Source organism: Kogia breviceps, chromosome 7 (genome assembly GCF_026419965.1).
Source record: "Kogia breviceps isolate mKogBre1 chromosome 7, mKogBre1 haplotype 1, whole genome shotgun sequence".
Lineage (NCBI taxonomy): Eukaryota > Metazoa > Chordata > Mammalia > Artiodactyla > Physeteridae > Kogia > Kogia breviceps.
In genome coordinates, this window is record NC_081316.1 from 72,770,063 (window position 1) to 72,786,019 (window position 15,957).

At 36.2% G+C, this 15,957-nt stretch overlaps 1 protein-coding gene across 1 annotated transcript in view; it reads right to left on the reverse strand.

Moving 5' to 3' along the window:
* The window catches only part of ARHGAP42 (Rho GTPase activating protein 42), a 289,337-nt gene that overhangs the window by 123,577 nt on the left and 149,803 nt on the right, over nucleotides 1-15,957 (reverse strand). The window contains exon 4 of the mRNA XM_059070720.2: nucleotides 10,517-10,588. Coding sequence (XP_058926703.1) covers nucleotides 10,517-10,588 — 72 coding nt within the window. The remainder of the gene's footprint in view (nucleotides 1-10,516; nucleotides 10,589-15,957) is intronic.

Here is a 15,957-nt window from a genome sequence, read left to right on the forward strand (position 1 = left end):
AGAACTTGTCGATATATTAGATGATAAAATCTACATGCCAAAAGATCTCATAACTTTGGAATGAAGTAACTGAAACATATTATAAGTCTCACCATCAAATCCAAAAAGTCTACCAGGCAAGCATGGAATCAAAGAGCTCTAGCTTAAGAGATGCTGAGATTTTACTTTGACCTGAATAAACAATGTGACATGAACAGTGAAAAGGTAAATAACTTTATCGGTCAATACTGCTACTCTTAAAATGTAGTAACCAGACACTCTTTGGGGCTTCATGTTCAGTTTCCACTGCCAAATTTTTAACAAGAACACTGAAAAATTGAAGCTGTTTATAGAAAACAAGAGTTTGGTAAGTTAGAACAGTGTCATATTAAAAAAAAAAACCCTAAACTTAACAGGGATGTTGAACAAATTCAGATGTTTTCTGACAAATACTGTTCCTGGTAACTTTGACATTTGGTACTCAGTAAATTTTTTTTTTTTTCTGAACTAGACATGAAAATGTTCTGTATTTCCAATGTAACAAAAGGTTTTAATTAATTTTTTAGGGGAAGTAGTCTGAGATTCTTCATAATTTTTAAATCTGTATACATTTCCTAAATATTTAACACACTGATTCATAGTCTTTAGAGGGTTTCTAATTACTTCAATGTGTATTATAAAGTTTTAATTCCAATTTGATATACATAAAATATAGGTGATGGCAATAGGAACAGACCAATAAAGCACCATTAAAAGTCAAGTGCTGGCATAACTCATTTGCAAAACCCCCAAAGAATAGATTACAAGGTGTAAAAATTAATATTCTATAAAAATGATTTGGAAAATCCTTCACCTTTCATTTTCTTTCTTAGCTCACCCTGATAATAAACTCTGATATTTTTCTGTTTTTCTTTTTTTCACAACAAACAAGCAACTATTACATTATAAAATCAAGTACAGGATAGCTTAGGTCACTGATGGTAGTCACTTTATCAGAGCTCCGTAGTTAACATCAAATGGTGCTTACTATACACCGACATACTCCTGACGCTTGAAACGGACTTCTGTCTGTATCTGCAACTTGCTCTGAATTCTAAAATGTAAACATAAAATAAAATGTTTCCAGTTTTATTGTGTTCTTGTTTGAGTTTTCCACAGAAGTCAATATGAAGTCTCCTAAATGTTTCAGAATATTTCCAACCACTTAAATTTGAAAAAAAAAAGTAAGTCACTGATAGCCTCCCAATCATCTCAAAGACCACTGGGAAGGCAGTAATCCTGAACAAAGAAGGTGTAAGTTAAAATAGCAACATGTACAGCATACTCAGAACCAACATATATATGGGGAAATGGATTTGAGGCATAAACTCTCAAGTACGAAGCTCTTCTGCAGCAGGGCAGCCAGCAGATGAAGTAGAGGAAAGAATGTATCTACAAATAAAAACACCAAGTCTCAGAACCAAGGAAACCACCCTGTTATCTGGAGAAGATACAAAGCTCACTAGGGAAATGTGCTCTGTGCAGGTAAAACTCTTGAACTCCTCACTGTTGTCTCTATTAGAAGCAAGAGACCTAGAAAATTTTCATTAGTTAGAGTTTCCTCCCTCTACTAGGTTAACCCTAAGTAACTGGATTTGCTACAGAGAAACCTTCACGACAAGGAAACAGGTTTGATTCTCACTGAAGAAGGCTGACCACTGAAGAATGAAAAGAATCTTAACTGTACAGCGGATTTCACTCTCCACATCTCTGGGCATTGATTTCAACAATGATGCTCCTTAGTGAGACTCCACTGTATTTTTTCAGTTCCTATTTATGTATGGCACTTGTAAACTGTGTGAAGATTTTTAAAAATTATATATTTGACCTAAAAATTTAGCATAAGGATCTTCTGTAAAAATACAATTTGTGGGAAAGCTTAAAATGTTTCTTAAGTATCAGTCTTCAGGCATATAATAATTAACATAAATAACATAAGAATAATTAGGAAGGAGAATAGTGATAACCTTATTTATAATTTATTGTAATCAAATTATAAGAGCATATGTTCTTATCTGAGCAATTAGTAGTCACTTAATAAAGTTATAATAAGCTACATATGTATGTAAACACAATACACACTTAATGCATACTGATGTAACATATATAAATTAAATTGTTCAGCAAAGTGGTTTTTGGGTTACATCCCTATCCAGAAGTCCAACTCTATGTGGGGCTCAGATTTTGCAATGACTGTCAGGTTCTGAAATATACATAAGAACATGATACCCTCAGAATTTTCAGAGCATGTGGAGACATTGAATGGTACCACCTGTCAAGCATACAGATTACTATTGACTCACTGTCTCCAAGGAATGTGATCTGGTTTGTTTTTCTAGTGGTGGCAATGGGGTCAATTAGGGCTGATATTCGCCTCAAAAGAATGCTGTAAAGGATGGTGAAAATACACAATAAACTATAAAATTTTTTAAAAAGGTTTACATTTCCATGATGGAGTCAAGTGCCAAACAACTGAATTAGGTATCAGAAGGCCTGGATTTGAGTCCCAGATAGAACACATGTGCACGTCTGTGTTGTTGGCAATGCCACTTGACCTTTCTGGGTCTCAGAGGGTCATCTGAAGAATGACGATACTTCCAATTTTGTTAGACTGTTATAAGTAATAGTGCCCCATAGACTGTATAGTGTTATTAAATTATAGGTAATGTATATCTAAGGCCCTCTTGCTTGGTAGCCCTGTGAACCACTCTATCTAAATATTTAGCAATCAACTTGCATTTGTCTCTGTCCATGAAAAAAAATAAGGCAAACTAACCTATATGAACAATGACCTTACTTTTACTGCAGTACGTTGATTAATGCTGACAGAAAGGATATAATAGCAGTAATTATTATTAATTACAAAATAAGAGCAATTAACATCCTAGTACTTTTGTGGAAGAAATTATGCTAAGCAATTTATATGAAATGTCAAATTATGCTATCATATTAATTCTATGACGATGGTTCTATTATTGTCTACATTTTTCTGATAGTGAAACTTTAAAAAGTATTTAATTATCCAAGTTCACATTTCCTATAAGTACTAAGTGCCAGGTTTTGATTTCAAGTTTGTATGACTCCACAGAACTGGCTGCTAAACAATTAAAAGACATTATTTTGCTCTCTAAATGAGCTAACCAGACAATTTTCTCTGAGAACAGAGAAAAGGAATTAGTATTTCTTGAGCATCAAACATGTGGTGGTGCTACGAAAGTACTCTATAGGCTTGATCTCATTTCTGTTTAAAATCTAACTCTACTCCTTACTAGTCATGTGACCTTGGCCCATTTACTTAACTTCTCTGCACCTCATTTTATTTATCTATAAAATGAGTTTTAAAGTTTTCTTATCTAATATGTTGGTGTGAGGATTAAATGAGTTTACATGTAACGTGCTTAGGGCAGTACCTGGTTAACTATTATAAAGCATAACTATTATCGTTTAAAAATGGGATCAAATAACAAAATCAGTAATTCTACAACTCTATATAACATAATAGAGTCTACTGATAGAAGGCACAATAAAGGGATTCATAAGTAGTCTCAAAACAACTATCAAATGGTTTCCAGTTCGCCCAGAGAATTCAGTACCAAATACAGTCATTGCCAGAGAATATCTGTCTAAGAGAGAGACTCAGCTCAGTGGTTATCAGCAACATATGAAAAACCAATCCTGACCATTCTCTGTAGGACCTGTTGAAAATAGGAGGAAAGTAAGGTGATTTAAATCCATACTCTGATCCTATAAACCACTTTCTTTTGTTTTTTTAATTAATTTTTATTGGAGTATAGTTGATTTACAATGTTGTGTTGGTTTCTGCTGTACAGCAAAGTGAATCAGTTATACATATACATATACCCACTTTTTTTAGATTCTTTTCCCATATAGGTCATTACAGAGTATTGAATAGAGTTCCCTGTGCTATACAGTAGGTTCTTATTAGTTATCTATTTTATATATAGTAGTGTGTATATGTCAATGCCAATCTCCCAATTTACCCCCTCCCCCTTCTCCTATGGTAACCATATGTTGGTCACCGAACTGAGTTATTCGCCTAATTTAATGGATAATAAATACTTTGGACTCGTGATGAGAACAATGCAAAAGGGAATTCCCTGGCAGTCCAGTGCCCCCAGCAGTAGAAGCCCGGAGTCCTAATGACTGGACCGCCACAGATTCCCTTTTGGATTGCTCTCATCATGAGTCCAAAGTATTTATTATGCATTAAATTAGATGAATAACTCGCTTTAGTGGTAAACTCTGTTAAATTTGAAATAAGTATCTGTAATTCTTCTAGATTCCCTAAACCATTTGTATATTTGAGACAACAAATTAGAATGCAGCCATTTTTCACATGAAGGAAATTTTAAGGTTGTATTAATTGTGATACTTAGCCACAGATTTCTTTAGGTACTATACACTAAAATTATTATTTTTTAACATGCCTTGCCATGTAATTAACAAATGTTCAGAGGCAGAACCAAACTCTATTATGGACAGAACAAAGGGACAAGAATTATCCAGTTCTAATGTAGTTTTCAATAGAAATCAACATAAAGAAAATCAAGTTCTATTTTTACATGACTAATATTATATCATTTATTTTTGTTTTAAAACCATGGAAGAATGTTCACATGATTTTCAGTAAGGTCTAAGTGAAAATGAAAACCAGTCTTAAAAACATTTCCCACAGAAATGAAAATGTACCTTTTAACTTTAATGGTTAGTATTTCTCAAGTCTCTTAGCTAATAAAACCAGCCCATGTTAACTGCTAAGGAATTTTTTCTTTTTTTTAGGAGAAGAAATATGGACTTTAATGAAGATTCTTTCCCTTTGGTAAAAGTGAGACCTGTGAAAACACCCAAACAAAAAGAAAAGAAAAAAAAAAAGGGAGGTGAGGATTTAGATAGTCCACACTCCTGTATCCACAAGGCCTAATGACAGAGCAGGGCCGGCTTCTCTGTCCCTGCGGCAGGACCCGCCTGGAGAAGGTATTCAGTAACTGCAGGTATTAAGTGTCCCCATTCCCCCACGCCCCGACCCGTCCCGTGTGAAACTAACACTCATTCAGCCAAACTTCTGCCTCCCAGCCTCTCGGTGGGAGGTCCAAGTTTCTCTAGTCCTAGCTCTCACTCGAATTCTCTCTGCCTCTGGTCTCTCTAGTAGAAAAGATGATGCTACTGGTCCCAACTGCCTCAAAGGCCAGGGTGAGGAAAAATAAATGTAATCGATTATTAGCATTTTGTGCTCAGGAATAAGCTATGGAAAACAAATTAGGAAAGTAAATCTACAGCCCTAAAATATATACATATAAAATAAACAGCAAATGCAGTTCCAAATCTACCGATGGTATCTGGGGATTGTCTACTGCTTTACAGTCTCAATGGCCCTGTTCCCACCTCCACAAAATCCACCTAGGATGACGCTTCAGTCATACCCCCCACCACCCCAGCAGGGGGAAGCAGGGCAGAGGCTACAGGGGGAAGGGCTATACTTTGGCTCTGGAGTATAACATGCATGCAACATGGGAGGGGTGGGCTTACCAAACGTATATATGGACTCCCTGGGGTGAAGGTCCGGCCAGGAGGCACTGAGCAAGGGAGGGGTCCATCTCCCCACTGGCTGGGAGGGGGCTCTGAGGCATTCCCTAAGGGTTGCATATCCCCGGGGAGAGGGGACAGCTGCCAGCACCCCCATCCTTGACTTCAGGGGCCCAAGAACTCTTTGCATAAAATATCTTCAGACCTAGCAGATGGTCAAAGGCACAAAGTTTCAACGCTGGGAGGGAGGGTTGTTGAGAGGGGTCTGTGGGGTACCCCGAGCCCAGGGGTAGACTAAAGGCGTGATTCATTCCCCCCTCCCTGGAAGGGTGATTGCTCCATTGGGCCTATCACCACAGGACATTTTCCATTACAAGGAGGCATACTGCCCAGGCCTGTGCTGGGGAATTTTTAAATCAAGACAGATACATTAAATAGGTTTGATTCAAAGTGGGCAAGTTTGGGCATATTTAAAACATTTTTATCATTAAGATATTTCACACTAAACATTTTGTTTGCTAAAAGTAGAGAAAAAAAATATTTCACAAAAGAGTATTCTGAAGAGCAGCATGGAGTAGTCAAAAGACTGCTGGTCTGAGGAACTGAGCTCTGGTCCTCATTCTGCCCCCAGCCAGCTGCTCAGTCCGTTTATATGTGGAAAATGAGCCACTGGTTACTCAGATTTCTCCCTAATAATGTATTTGTTTTTGACTAGGAACTAAGATATGAAGTTCTACCAATATTTTGGAGTCAGCCAGTTTATGCAGGGACACGTGTGGAAACTGCAGATATGACATACAATTCATTCTCTCTGGGGGCAGGGAGGACGCTTCCAATACAATGAAACATAGCTGTTAATATATACAAAAAAGTGTGAAAACAAGTTATAACTCATCTTGCTCTATAATAATGCTGCTCTAGGCATATTCATATTGTGGAAATTCTAGCTGGCATCATTCATTCGGAATACCTATGTTCCACTCATTTCTAGAATTTAAGTCAGCAGTGTATGAGGAGATGAATTAAAGAAACCAAACATTCACTTCTATGTCTGACACATGTAATAGGTCAGGCCTGCAATACAATTTCATTCTGCATACACCCTCAGACTAAGAACCTTTAAATAAACACATTCTTGACAAGTGTTTATGGATAATTCTTCTAATCTTTAGCTATTCACAAAGCAGGACCCATCTCTTCTGTCCTTCAGTTCAACAACCCCATCATTAATCTTTTCTAATGCCTCTCACAGATGCAGTGTTTTTTTTCCCCACAACTGTAACTCACTCAGGGCCTTGCTTTCCACAGCAAAGTATCAGGTGTCTCAAAGCTCAAAGCTCAAGTGTGTCTCAAAAACACACTTTAACAAAGAAAATGTTTGCGATCCATGGACTTTATCCACTTCGGTTAAATAGGATCATCTGCTTGTGAGGAGAGGGCCACTCCTGACTCAGTTGTTTTCCACTAGGTCCAAGCTGAGGAGGTCCTGACTGCAGTGGACCTTAACCGACACTCTTGCCTTCTAGCTGACTCATCAGGCTGAACACACCTGTGGGAGACCTCCACTGTCAAGACTGTGAAAAGTGTAAGAGTGTCCATTTGTAGAATTAACTTTATTTACCAAGTGAGAAAATACCTAAGTAAAACAGGAAGTAAAGCGATAGAAAAAAAAAAAAAAATCAACATTTTCAAGATTTTTATTCCTACCAAGATGTTTCTGCAAAAACAGAAAAAAAGAAAATTGACCTATACAAATATTGCAGAAGAGAATGCCTCCTTTCTGTTCACTCAATTAAACAAGGATTACTTAGCAGCTGAGAAACAATATAGTACTAAGAGCCATCAGGCAAAAAAAATACACAGGATCACCACCACCAAGAGGCCCAGTACAACCATATTTATGCTCAAAATTTCATCTGAATTAATTCAACTACAAGTTTAACCTCCCAAAGAGTAGGCAAGGTCATAGCACACTGTTGTGTGTCCCCAGCTGATCTGTCCAGCAATTGAGATACTTAAAAAACAAAATAAAATGGGTGTAATTGCTCATGCTACTGCAACTGTAGCTAACCTAAACCTGCAAATAAGAATCTATACACATATAAAATTTACTATTTTAAATGGGCCAAAAAGTTGGAATATTCTGTGCTAGAGAAAGAATTTTTCACAAAGGTTTTTAACTTCATAAAAATATCACTGATGAAGTGAAATATGGTAAATCGAGGCTTTGAAGGAAAATGGCTTGATTTCAGATCCATAGTCTGATTTCCCAGCTCTGTGAAGTGGTGCATGCAGGTGACCTCATCATTTTCCTCACTGTAAAACAGATGTAACACCTGTACTCACCACTAAGGTGGCTTGTGAGGACTTAATCAGGTCACAGATGTAATAGCTCAGTGAAATCTATCCTACAGTAGATCTCAAGAAAGATCAGCTATTATTATTCTTGAAAAGACTTCTTCTTGCTCTGAGACAATACATTCTTGTATTTTCTTCCTTCTTCAGCTTCTTCCTTCTCAGCCTCCCTATCTGTCTTTCTTTCCAAACATCAAATGTTGAGAGTTCTCAGATTATATAGAATTCAGGTCCTCTTCTCAATCTACTCTTTCCCAGGGGGATCTAATCGATCTCCATGATTTTAATTATCACCTAAAGGACAATTCCCAAACATATTTCTAATTCAGATCTGAACATACACCTGCTAACTCACCATGTCCATTTAGATGACTCAGAGAAACCTCGAATTCATTCATGGCAAACCATCTTTGCCATCCAAACATAAATGTTCCCTATCTCAGTAAGTGGCTCCAAAAAACACCCAATTTTACAACATAGAACCCTTGGAGTCATCACTGAAACGTGCTGTTGCTCACTTCCCAGTATGTAACCCATTTCCCACCCTTTCCATTTTACCTCTGAAATACATCCCGTTGTCTCCACAGCCAGTGTTCCCTTCTGAATCCAAAATAATTGTCCTTTAACTCCCAAGCATGGTTTCCCTCAAGCAGTCCTGCTTCCTCCAATCCATGCATGGCACGCAACTAGAGTGATATTTTAAAATATCAAAATATTTTATAATATTTTGATCAAATATAATCACTCCTCTACCTACAATTTTTCTTTATCTTATCAGTGAATAAGAGTAAACTAGAATAAGGAGTAAATGCAAAGGTGTGCACATGTCCTCCATCCCCACGGTCCTCTATATTCTGAACACATTAAAACTTTTTCCACTAAAATGCCAGGCTCTTTCCTTCTTCAAGGCCTTTATTCATACCTTCTCTGTTCCTTCTTCTGGAGTGTAAAGAAGGTTCCTCCCTTGCTGCCCCTGTATCTCCATTTCTAGCTATTTCTTTCTCATCATTTAGTTCTCTGCTTAACCAATACTTCCACCAGAAGGCATTGCTTGGTTCTCTGGACAAGGTCAGTTCCATTAATTATACTCTCACAAAGCACCCTGCACTTCTGTATCACAATCCTCAGTGCATTTGTAAATACACAGAAGATAATAAATGACACAAGTGTAGGGAGCTTGTCTGTCTTGTTTACAATTGTATCCCTTAATCTTATCAAACACCATACTTGCCACAAGTGGGCCAACTAAGATATTGATAAATGTTTGCTGAATTAACACAGAAATGGTTCTGGTTTAGTTCTTGACTTGATAATGGCTCATAATTGGTGGAGAAATGCAGATAAAACTCTGATTCAAGGAAGACTGTGATAGCTTTTTACAGGAAATAAGCATAAGGAGTAGTCCTTGATTCTGTAAGAAAAAAAAAATCAATTCTGGAAGGGGAACAGATATATGAGGAAAGACCCACATAAAGGAAGGCTTCTTTCTGGTGCTGGAATATATGAGACCATGAAGACCTAGCAAGACTTCAACAAGTTAAGGGTAAGAAATATTCCAAGGAGGGGAAAAGTTCGGGCAAAGCCATTAGTAGAGCCAGGATATATACAGGGACTAGTGAACAGACAGCTGTACCAGATGAGGGAGGTATACTGAAACGTAGAAAGTGGCTACACTGTGAAAATATTTCATTATCGAGATTAAACTGTCTCTCTCAGGGACAACCATTGAAGGTTTCATCATTGAAGAACGACTGTTAAACATGGCAAAAATTTGTTAACAGATTAGGGTGGGGACATAGAGACCAACTAGTAGGCTATTTCAATATTTCAGACAGAAGGGAGGACAATAGAGGAGAAATATTCCTGCAGGAGAATGAAAGCACTGCTCAAAGAGGGAAGAGGTATGTCACTGACTAATTAGAAAACCAAATCAGAGAAAGGATAGGGGAAGCATGACACATGACAGGTTCTATTTTGGAAACCCAAATTTTATGTCCTTACATGATGTTGAGAAGGTAGTTAAACACGGATCTAAGAAAGAGGATATAAGTAAATTTCAGAAATTATTAAGCTCAGGGAAATTTTAATTGATCCATAACCAATCAAACATTAATGCAAAGGCCTGACAAAGATGTCTAAAGTTTTCCACAAACACTTTATATTATATTCTTAATATTTATATTCTTAATATTTTTATTAAGAATAAAAAATACAAAAAATAATAAAAGGTCTTTTATAATTACTACCTTAATTTTCAATATACATACCTCGTGCCTAATTTTATTTTATATAGATGTTAGGAACACTCCTCATATTTTTACCATAATTTCACCGCCTTTAAAACAGTTAATTTCCTATCATTGTTGGAATGGGAGGAACCCACTTATGCTGACTTTTTCTCTATTCAGTAGAAGAATAATATCTTTTCTGTGTTTAAAAGAATTCCAGTCTTTGTAACAGGCTCTGTGCAAAAATTTTAAATGACGTACGGAAGTTTTAAAAGGTCATTCTAATTTCAAAAATGTTAACATCTGAAATTACGTCTGTCATCTTTAATTATCAGGAGAATATCCAAAGAATAATAAAATGCAACACTTACTTTTGCTGCACCTATTTGTTCTTTGCGAAATTTCTCAAGTGGCGCAATTAATACATCATTAGCGTTTTGAATCTGAAATCAAAAATGCAAATACATTAAATTCTGTATAATTCATGCAAACAATATTGAAATAAAGATGGTTCCTTTATTCCACTTATTTAAATAAACAGCTTTTCTTCTCCTTTGCTTCTATAAATGAAATAAAAATACCTCACATGTTATATAGTCTTTTTCTACTTTATAACTAAGTTGTTTTCACAAATTATTTCACTTCATCCTAACATAATGTGAATAATGTGAAAGCACGTACACGTGGTGAGATCTTAAATATTTAAATTTCATATTCTAAAATTTAACTAAAATAGCACAACAGATACTAAATTTTAAAATACCTTTAATTATACTGGTTTAATGTAGTCATTTCAAGCATCATTTTAAAACTGAGCCATATAAAAGCTCTTCCATCTTCCCACTAGAATGTTATAATTCTACAGCTGCAAAATGAAATAAGGCTTATTTTTTTCCCTATTTAATTAGATTCCTTACACTTGGGATTTGCCTGAATGTTCTCATTTCATACTGTTCGCATTTCATTTCAATGAACAGTATTTTAGCCCAAAACTCCAAACTGGGTTTTATTTAAATTTTAAAACAGATAAATCTTTAAATTGACCTGCAAGAATATTGTGAGGGGGTTCGAGGTGGGGCGGGGGCAGTGACTGGATACGAGGAGACAGACATTTCTAAGGAGAACAGTAGGCTGGAATGAAATCTTGATTTTTAAAGAATCCCTTTAGAAAGCATTAAAATTAAACATAGGATCTTAAATGTTCTCACCCCAAAAAGAAATGGTAACAATGTGACAAGATTGAGATATTAGCTAATGCCATGGGTGGTAAGCATTTTGCAATACATAAATGTATCAAATCAACATGTTGTACACTTTAAACTTACACAATGTTATGTGTCAATTATATCTCAATAAAGCTGAGGGGGAAAATGTAGGCCCAGTTAACAAGATTATCATTCATTCTACCACTGTGATAATAACATGACTTATTACATAATTAGCAAATGCTAAGATTAAAGAAAAACTTATTTTTCAAATAGGTCACTATTTAAAAATAAGTTAAAGAGTATATAGGAGTTCCTTATATTCTTCTTATAATTTTTCTGTAAGTTTGAAATTATATCAAAATTTTAAAATTTCAATAAAAGCGTTTTACTTTCACTTGTTTTCACTAAACTGGTATTCTCTAGTCAAATTATGGAATTTATTTCTTAAATTCCATGATCTAAACACACAAAGATAGTAGACACAAAAATAAAAACTAAAGTAGTAATGCCTTCCACGATTCTGTCATTCTCCAATTTGCAGAAAAATGAGATGACCTCTTGAAAAGAGGACCTAAAATCCTCCATTGTGAAAACATACAAAGTAGATCAATAGTCAAAATCCTTCCCAAGACACTGAGGGCAACTGTAGATACCTCTGACATCCATTACCTACTTCCCATTTGTGAGCTCAAGACAGGCATCCCTCCAGATACACTGTGCAGGCATTGCATCTTACTACAGAGAGATGATTGGAAACAGTAGCAAAGTAGCTCACTTTAAATTCTCACTCTCTAAATCCTCTTTGCCCTCATGAAACTCCAAATACATTTAAACACACACATATATATTTCTCCAGATTTTACAGAGCTAATAAATAGCTGATTCTGCCTTTAACGTTTGCATAAGGGGAAAGACAATGTCATGGACACTTCAGTGTACTTTGGAAAAATAGCAACAATAAAGGCTAACAGTCACTGAATGTTTACTTTATGCTGGAAACCAGCATGATCTAATGTATTTAAAGTTAATGAACTTAAACAGGGAGGTATGTCTCAAATGGTGAAAACTCCAACAATGAGGGTGAATAACAAGATATGCAGCACAGCACATAAGTATACATATTTAAAATCAAGAATGCCTGAGTTTAAACCCAGTTCAATTGCTTATGAGCTGCTATTTAACCATTCTGAGCATCAGCTGTATCACCTATCCAATAGCTTGGTCCTAAGGATGAAGAAGATAATAAATGTAAAACACTTAGCTCAGTGCCTTACATCTAGTTAAGTATTAAAAGTTTAAGGCTTTTAATATGTCCAAATAAACATAGATAACGTATCTCACTCTGTAATTATATACCCGATACACTTCTTTATCTTAATCTTCTGTGCTACCCTTTTGGTTGAAGTGCATCTATGTGCACAAAATGAGAAGGTATTTTCCCATCAAAGTCACAAAAGACAGATGGCCTAGACTCTCCTACATTCAATCACTAAGTATTTATATACATGCCAAGCACATTGATGAGCTGTGTGGGGAAGGGAAAAAATTAAGATATGGGCTAAACCTTCCAGAAAGTTGATGTCTACTTGTAAAGAGGGAAAAAATTGTTCATCCAACAAGTATTTAATGCTCATAAAGCCCTGCTAAAATTTTCGGAAAAACTGAGACAAAACTGATTACATTGAGAATAGTTACATGATAAACTATGCAGAATTCCTCATAAATATGTCAGAATTTTGACAATAGGAGAGATTCATGAGAACTAAATAAGTTAAGGTAGTATTTGCATAGTGGATGTGAATTAGAAGTGGATATGAATTGGATACACCAAAGAGAAAAAATATCCTAGGAACAGGGAACACCATGAAAAAGGCAAGGTGGGGGGTAAAACTAAGCATGGAATGTGAGAAGGGGGAGTGCAGTGCAGGAAAAGAAACTATGACATGCTAATGAAGAGTCCATCCCAATTGTGTGCACTGACCAAGTTACAGGCCTTCAGTTAACTTTTTAAAAATGGGAATGGCACAATGAATACAAAGTATGTTGAACAGTTTTGGCACATAGCAGGTTCCATATGTTATTAACTAATAACATTATCTAACTGGGGAAAAGCATGTGCATTAGCAGGAAACTTAACTGGAATAAGTATGGAAAGGATACCCATAATCTAGGCAAAGTAACCTGAACATGGAATCACTGCTGGTTTCTAAAAAGAAGATTAATGTAAAAACTTGTTCTAGGAAGCAATATGTGGGATACTTTGAGAATGAAGATATAAAGACAAGATATGCAAGCTGAATGGCTGGGAGAAGAACACAATGAAGTGATAACTAGATCAGGTGGTTGCGGCTTGACAGATGGGGAGCAGGGAACTGCAGAGGCAGGTGTTTAAAAAAAAAAAAAATTAAAAGGACCCAGAAGGAGAGGAATCAAAGGTGACAGTAAGTTTTCTGCCTCAGGCACTGGAACTTTGGCACCACATTAAGAACTAGGATAAATGAGGTAGGGAGTATGTTTGGTAGAGAAAGTATAAAGACAATGGATTTCACTTTGGACCTATTACGTCTGATGCCATGGGAAGACTCAAAAGAAATACTGCAGCAGAGTATTCCACCTCAAAATAGCAGAACTAATCAATATGAATAAAATGGTTTTTTATTGGGAAGGGAAAAATTAGAAAAGAGAGTGGATGTGGGGACTTCCCTGGTGGCGCAGTTGTTAAGATCCACCTGCCAATGCAGGGGATGTGGGTTCAAGCCCTGGTCCGGGAAGATCCCACATGCTGCGGAGCAACTAAGCCCATGTGCCACAACTACCGAGAGCCTGTGAGTCACAACTACTGAGCCCACATGCTGCAACTACTGAAGCCCACATGCCTAAAGCCTGTGCTCCACAACAAGAGAAGCCATCGCAATGAGAAGCCCATGCACCAAAATGAAGAGTAGCCCCCACTCACCGCAACTAGAGAAAACCCATGTGCAGCAATGAAGACCCAACACAACCAAAAAAAAAAGAGAGAGAGAGAGAATGGATGCAGATCTGTCTACTAAGACACTGGCATTCACATTCATATCCAATAGTTTAAATCTCTGCCACAACTCTTATGTGGCTGTTATGTAAGTATGACCTGGGAATAAAACAAAACTTGAGGATACAAACTTCAACCAAATGTGATCATTAACAACCACACAATGGGGCAAGTATTACTTCCCATCTCTATTTCTTCCATATTTCTTCATTTTTTTCTCTTGTCTTTGGACTTGCTCAATTTTTTTCTGTTTCTTCTCCCTACTCTCATTCTATTAATGTGAAATTGAAGGAATAAAACATAAATTCCAGAGGTACTAAACAGAAATAAATGAAGGGGGAGAAAAACATCCAATGGAGTGATAGAGATAACAAGAGAGATGATTTGTTGAGTGTTTAATGTGTGCCAAGTACTATGCTAAGCCCTTCACAATATTGAGATTAAAGTTGATTTTATGTGAGTAATGAAGTTCAAAACCTAAAAATCATCTGGAATATATTAAGAATATGAGTGTTAAAGTTAGACCCAGATCCATTTTGAATCTCGGCACCTAAACTGCTAAGACTTGATGTCTTCATCCCTATACATTTTAAGGTTTTTATAAAAATCAAAGGGAAAATATATGTATTTTTAAAATAACAAGCACAGATTTGGCATATGGCAGGCTTTCGATAAATGTTTGCTTCTTCACAGAATTCACGTCAACTATGTGTTCAGAACCTTCCTAAGCAGTCTGAGAATGTCCCAAGATGATTTAAAATGTAGTTATTCAAAAGGTAGAAATTGAAATCCAAATTAATTTAACAGAATAGAGACCCATTCAGAGTATCCATCTACAGTGGTAGATAACACAGGAACCTAAATTTTTCCATAAACCGTAATAATATATGTGTGCTTTTACATCTGAAATATGATGCTTCTTTTGTATGTAGTCGATGGGCTGTTGTTCACATCATATGAATCTAAATTCAAGAGGTCAAAATGGAAATGCCAACACTCAAAGGGTACAAAGTAGATTTACAACCCGATCTGGCCGCTTCTGACCTTCATCTTTGTACATCCCCCAGGGAACACATGCCTTTCATCCCTACACACTGGTCAATCACAAGGATGAAATTCTTCAAATCTGAAGTAATCCAAGTGTGAAGTAAAGAAGGTATCTAAATTTTTGTTAGTTACTCTTACTACTGCATAATAAAGGAAAATAACATACAAAATGCTAGAAAACCATAATTAAAAATGTGAATCTGGGGTACAACTCTGGTGAGTTAACTTTCACAAGGTTTAAAAAAAGAATCTAGAGAAATGCAATTCTGGCTCACATGGAACTCTTTCTCCCGGATTTATGCAAGAGGTTTGATAAAACTCCTTCCAGAAGGTAATTCTGGGGGGTGAGAGGGGTGGGAATCAAGTCACAGAGTTCAGGAGATTCAGTCTTCCATAATATTTGTGGAATGTGTTACTTTGCATGACCTCACTAAGAGGCTTTAGGAAAAATATAAAAGCAATTTTAATGCTCTCACTAGATATTGATAATATAAATTCTTGAAAAGGTCATATTTCAGTAATTAAGGTA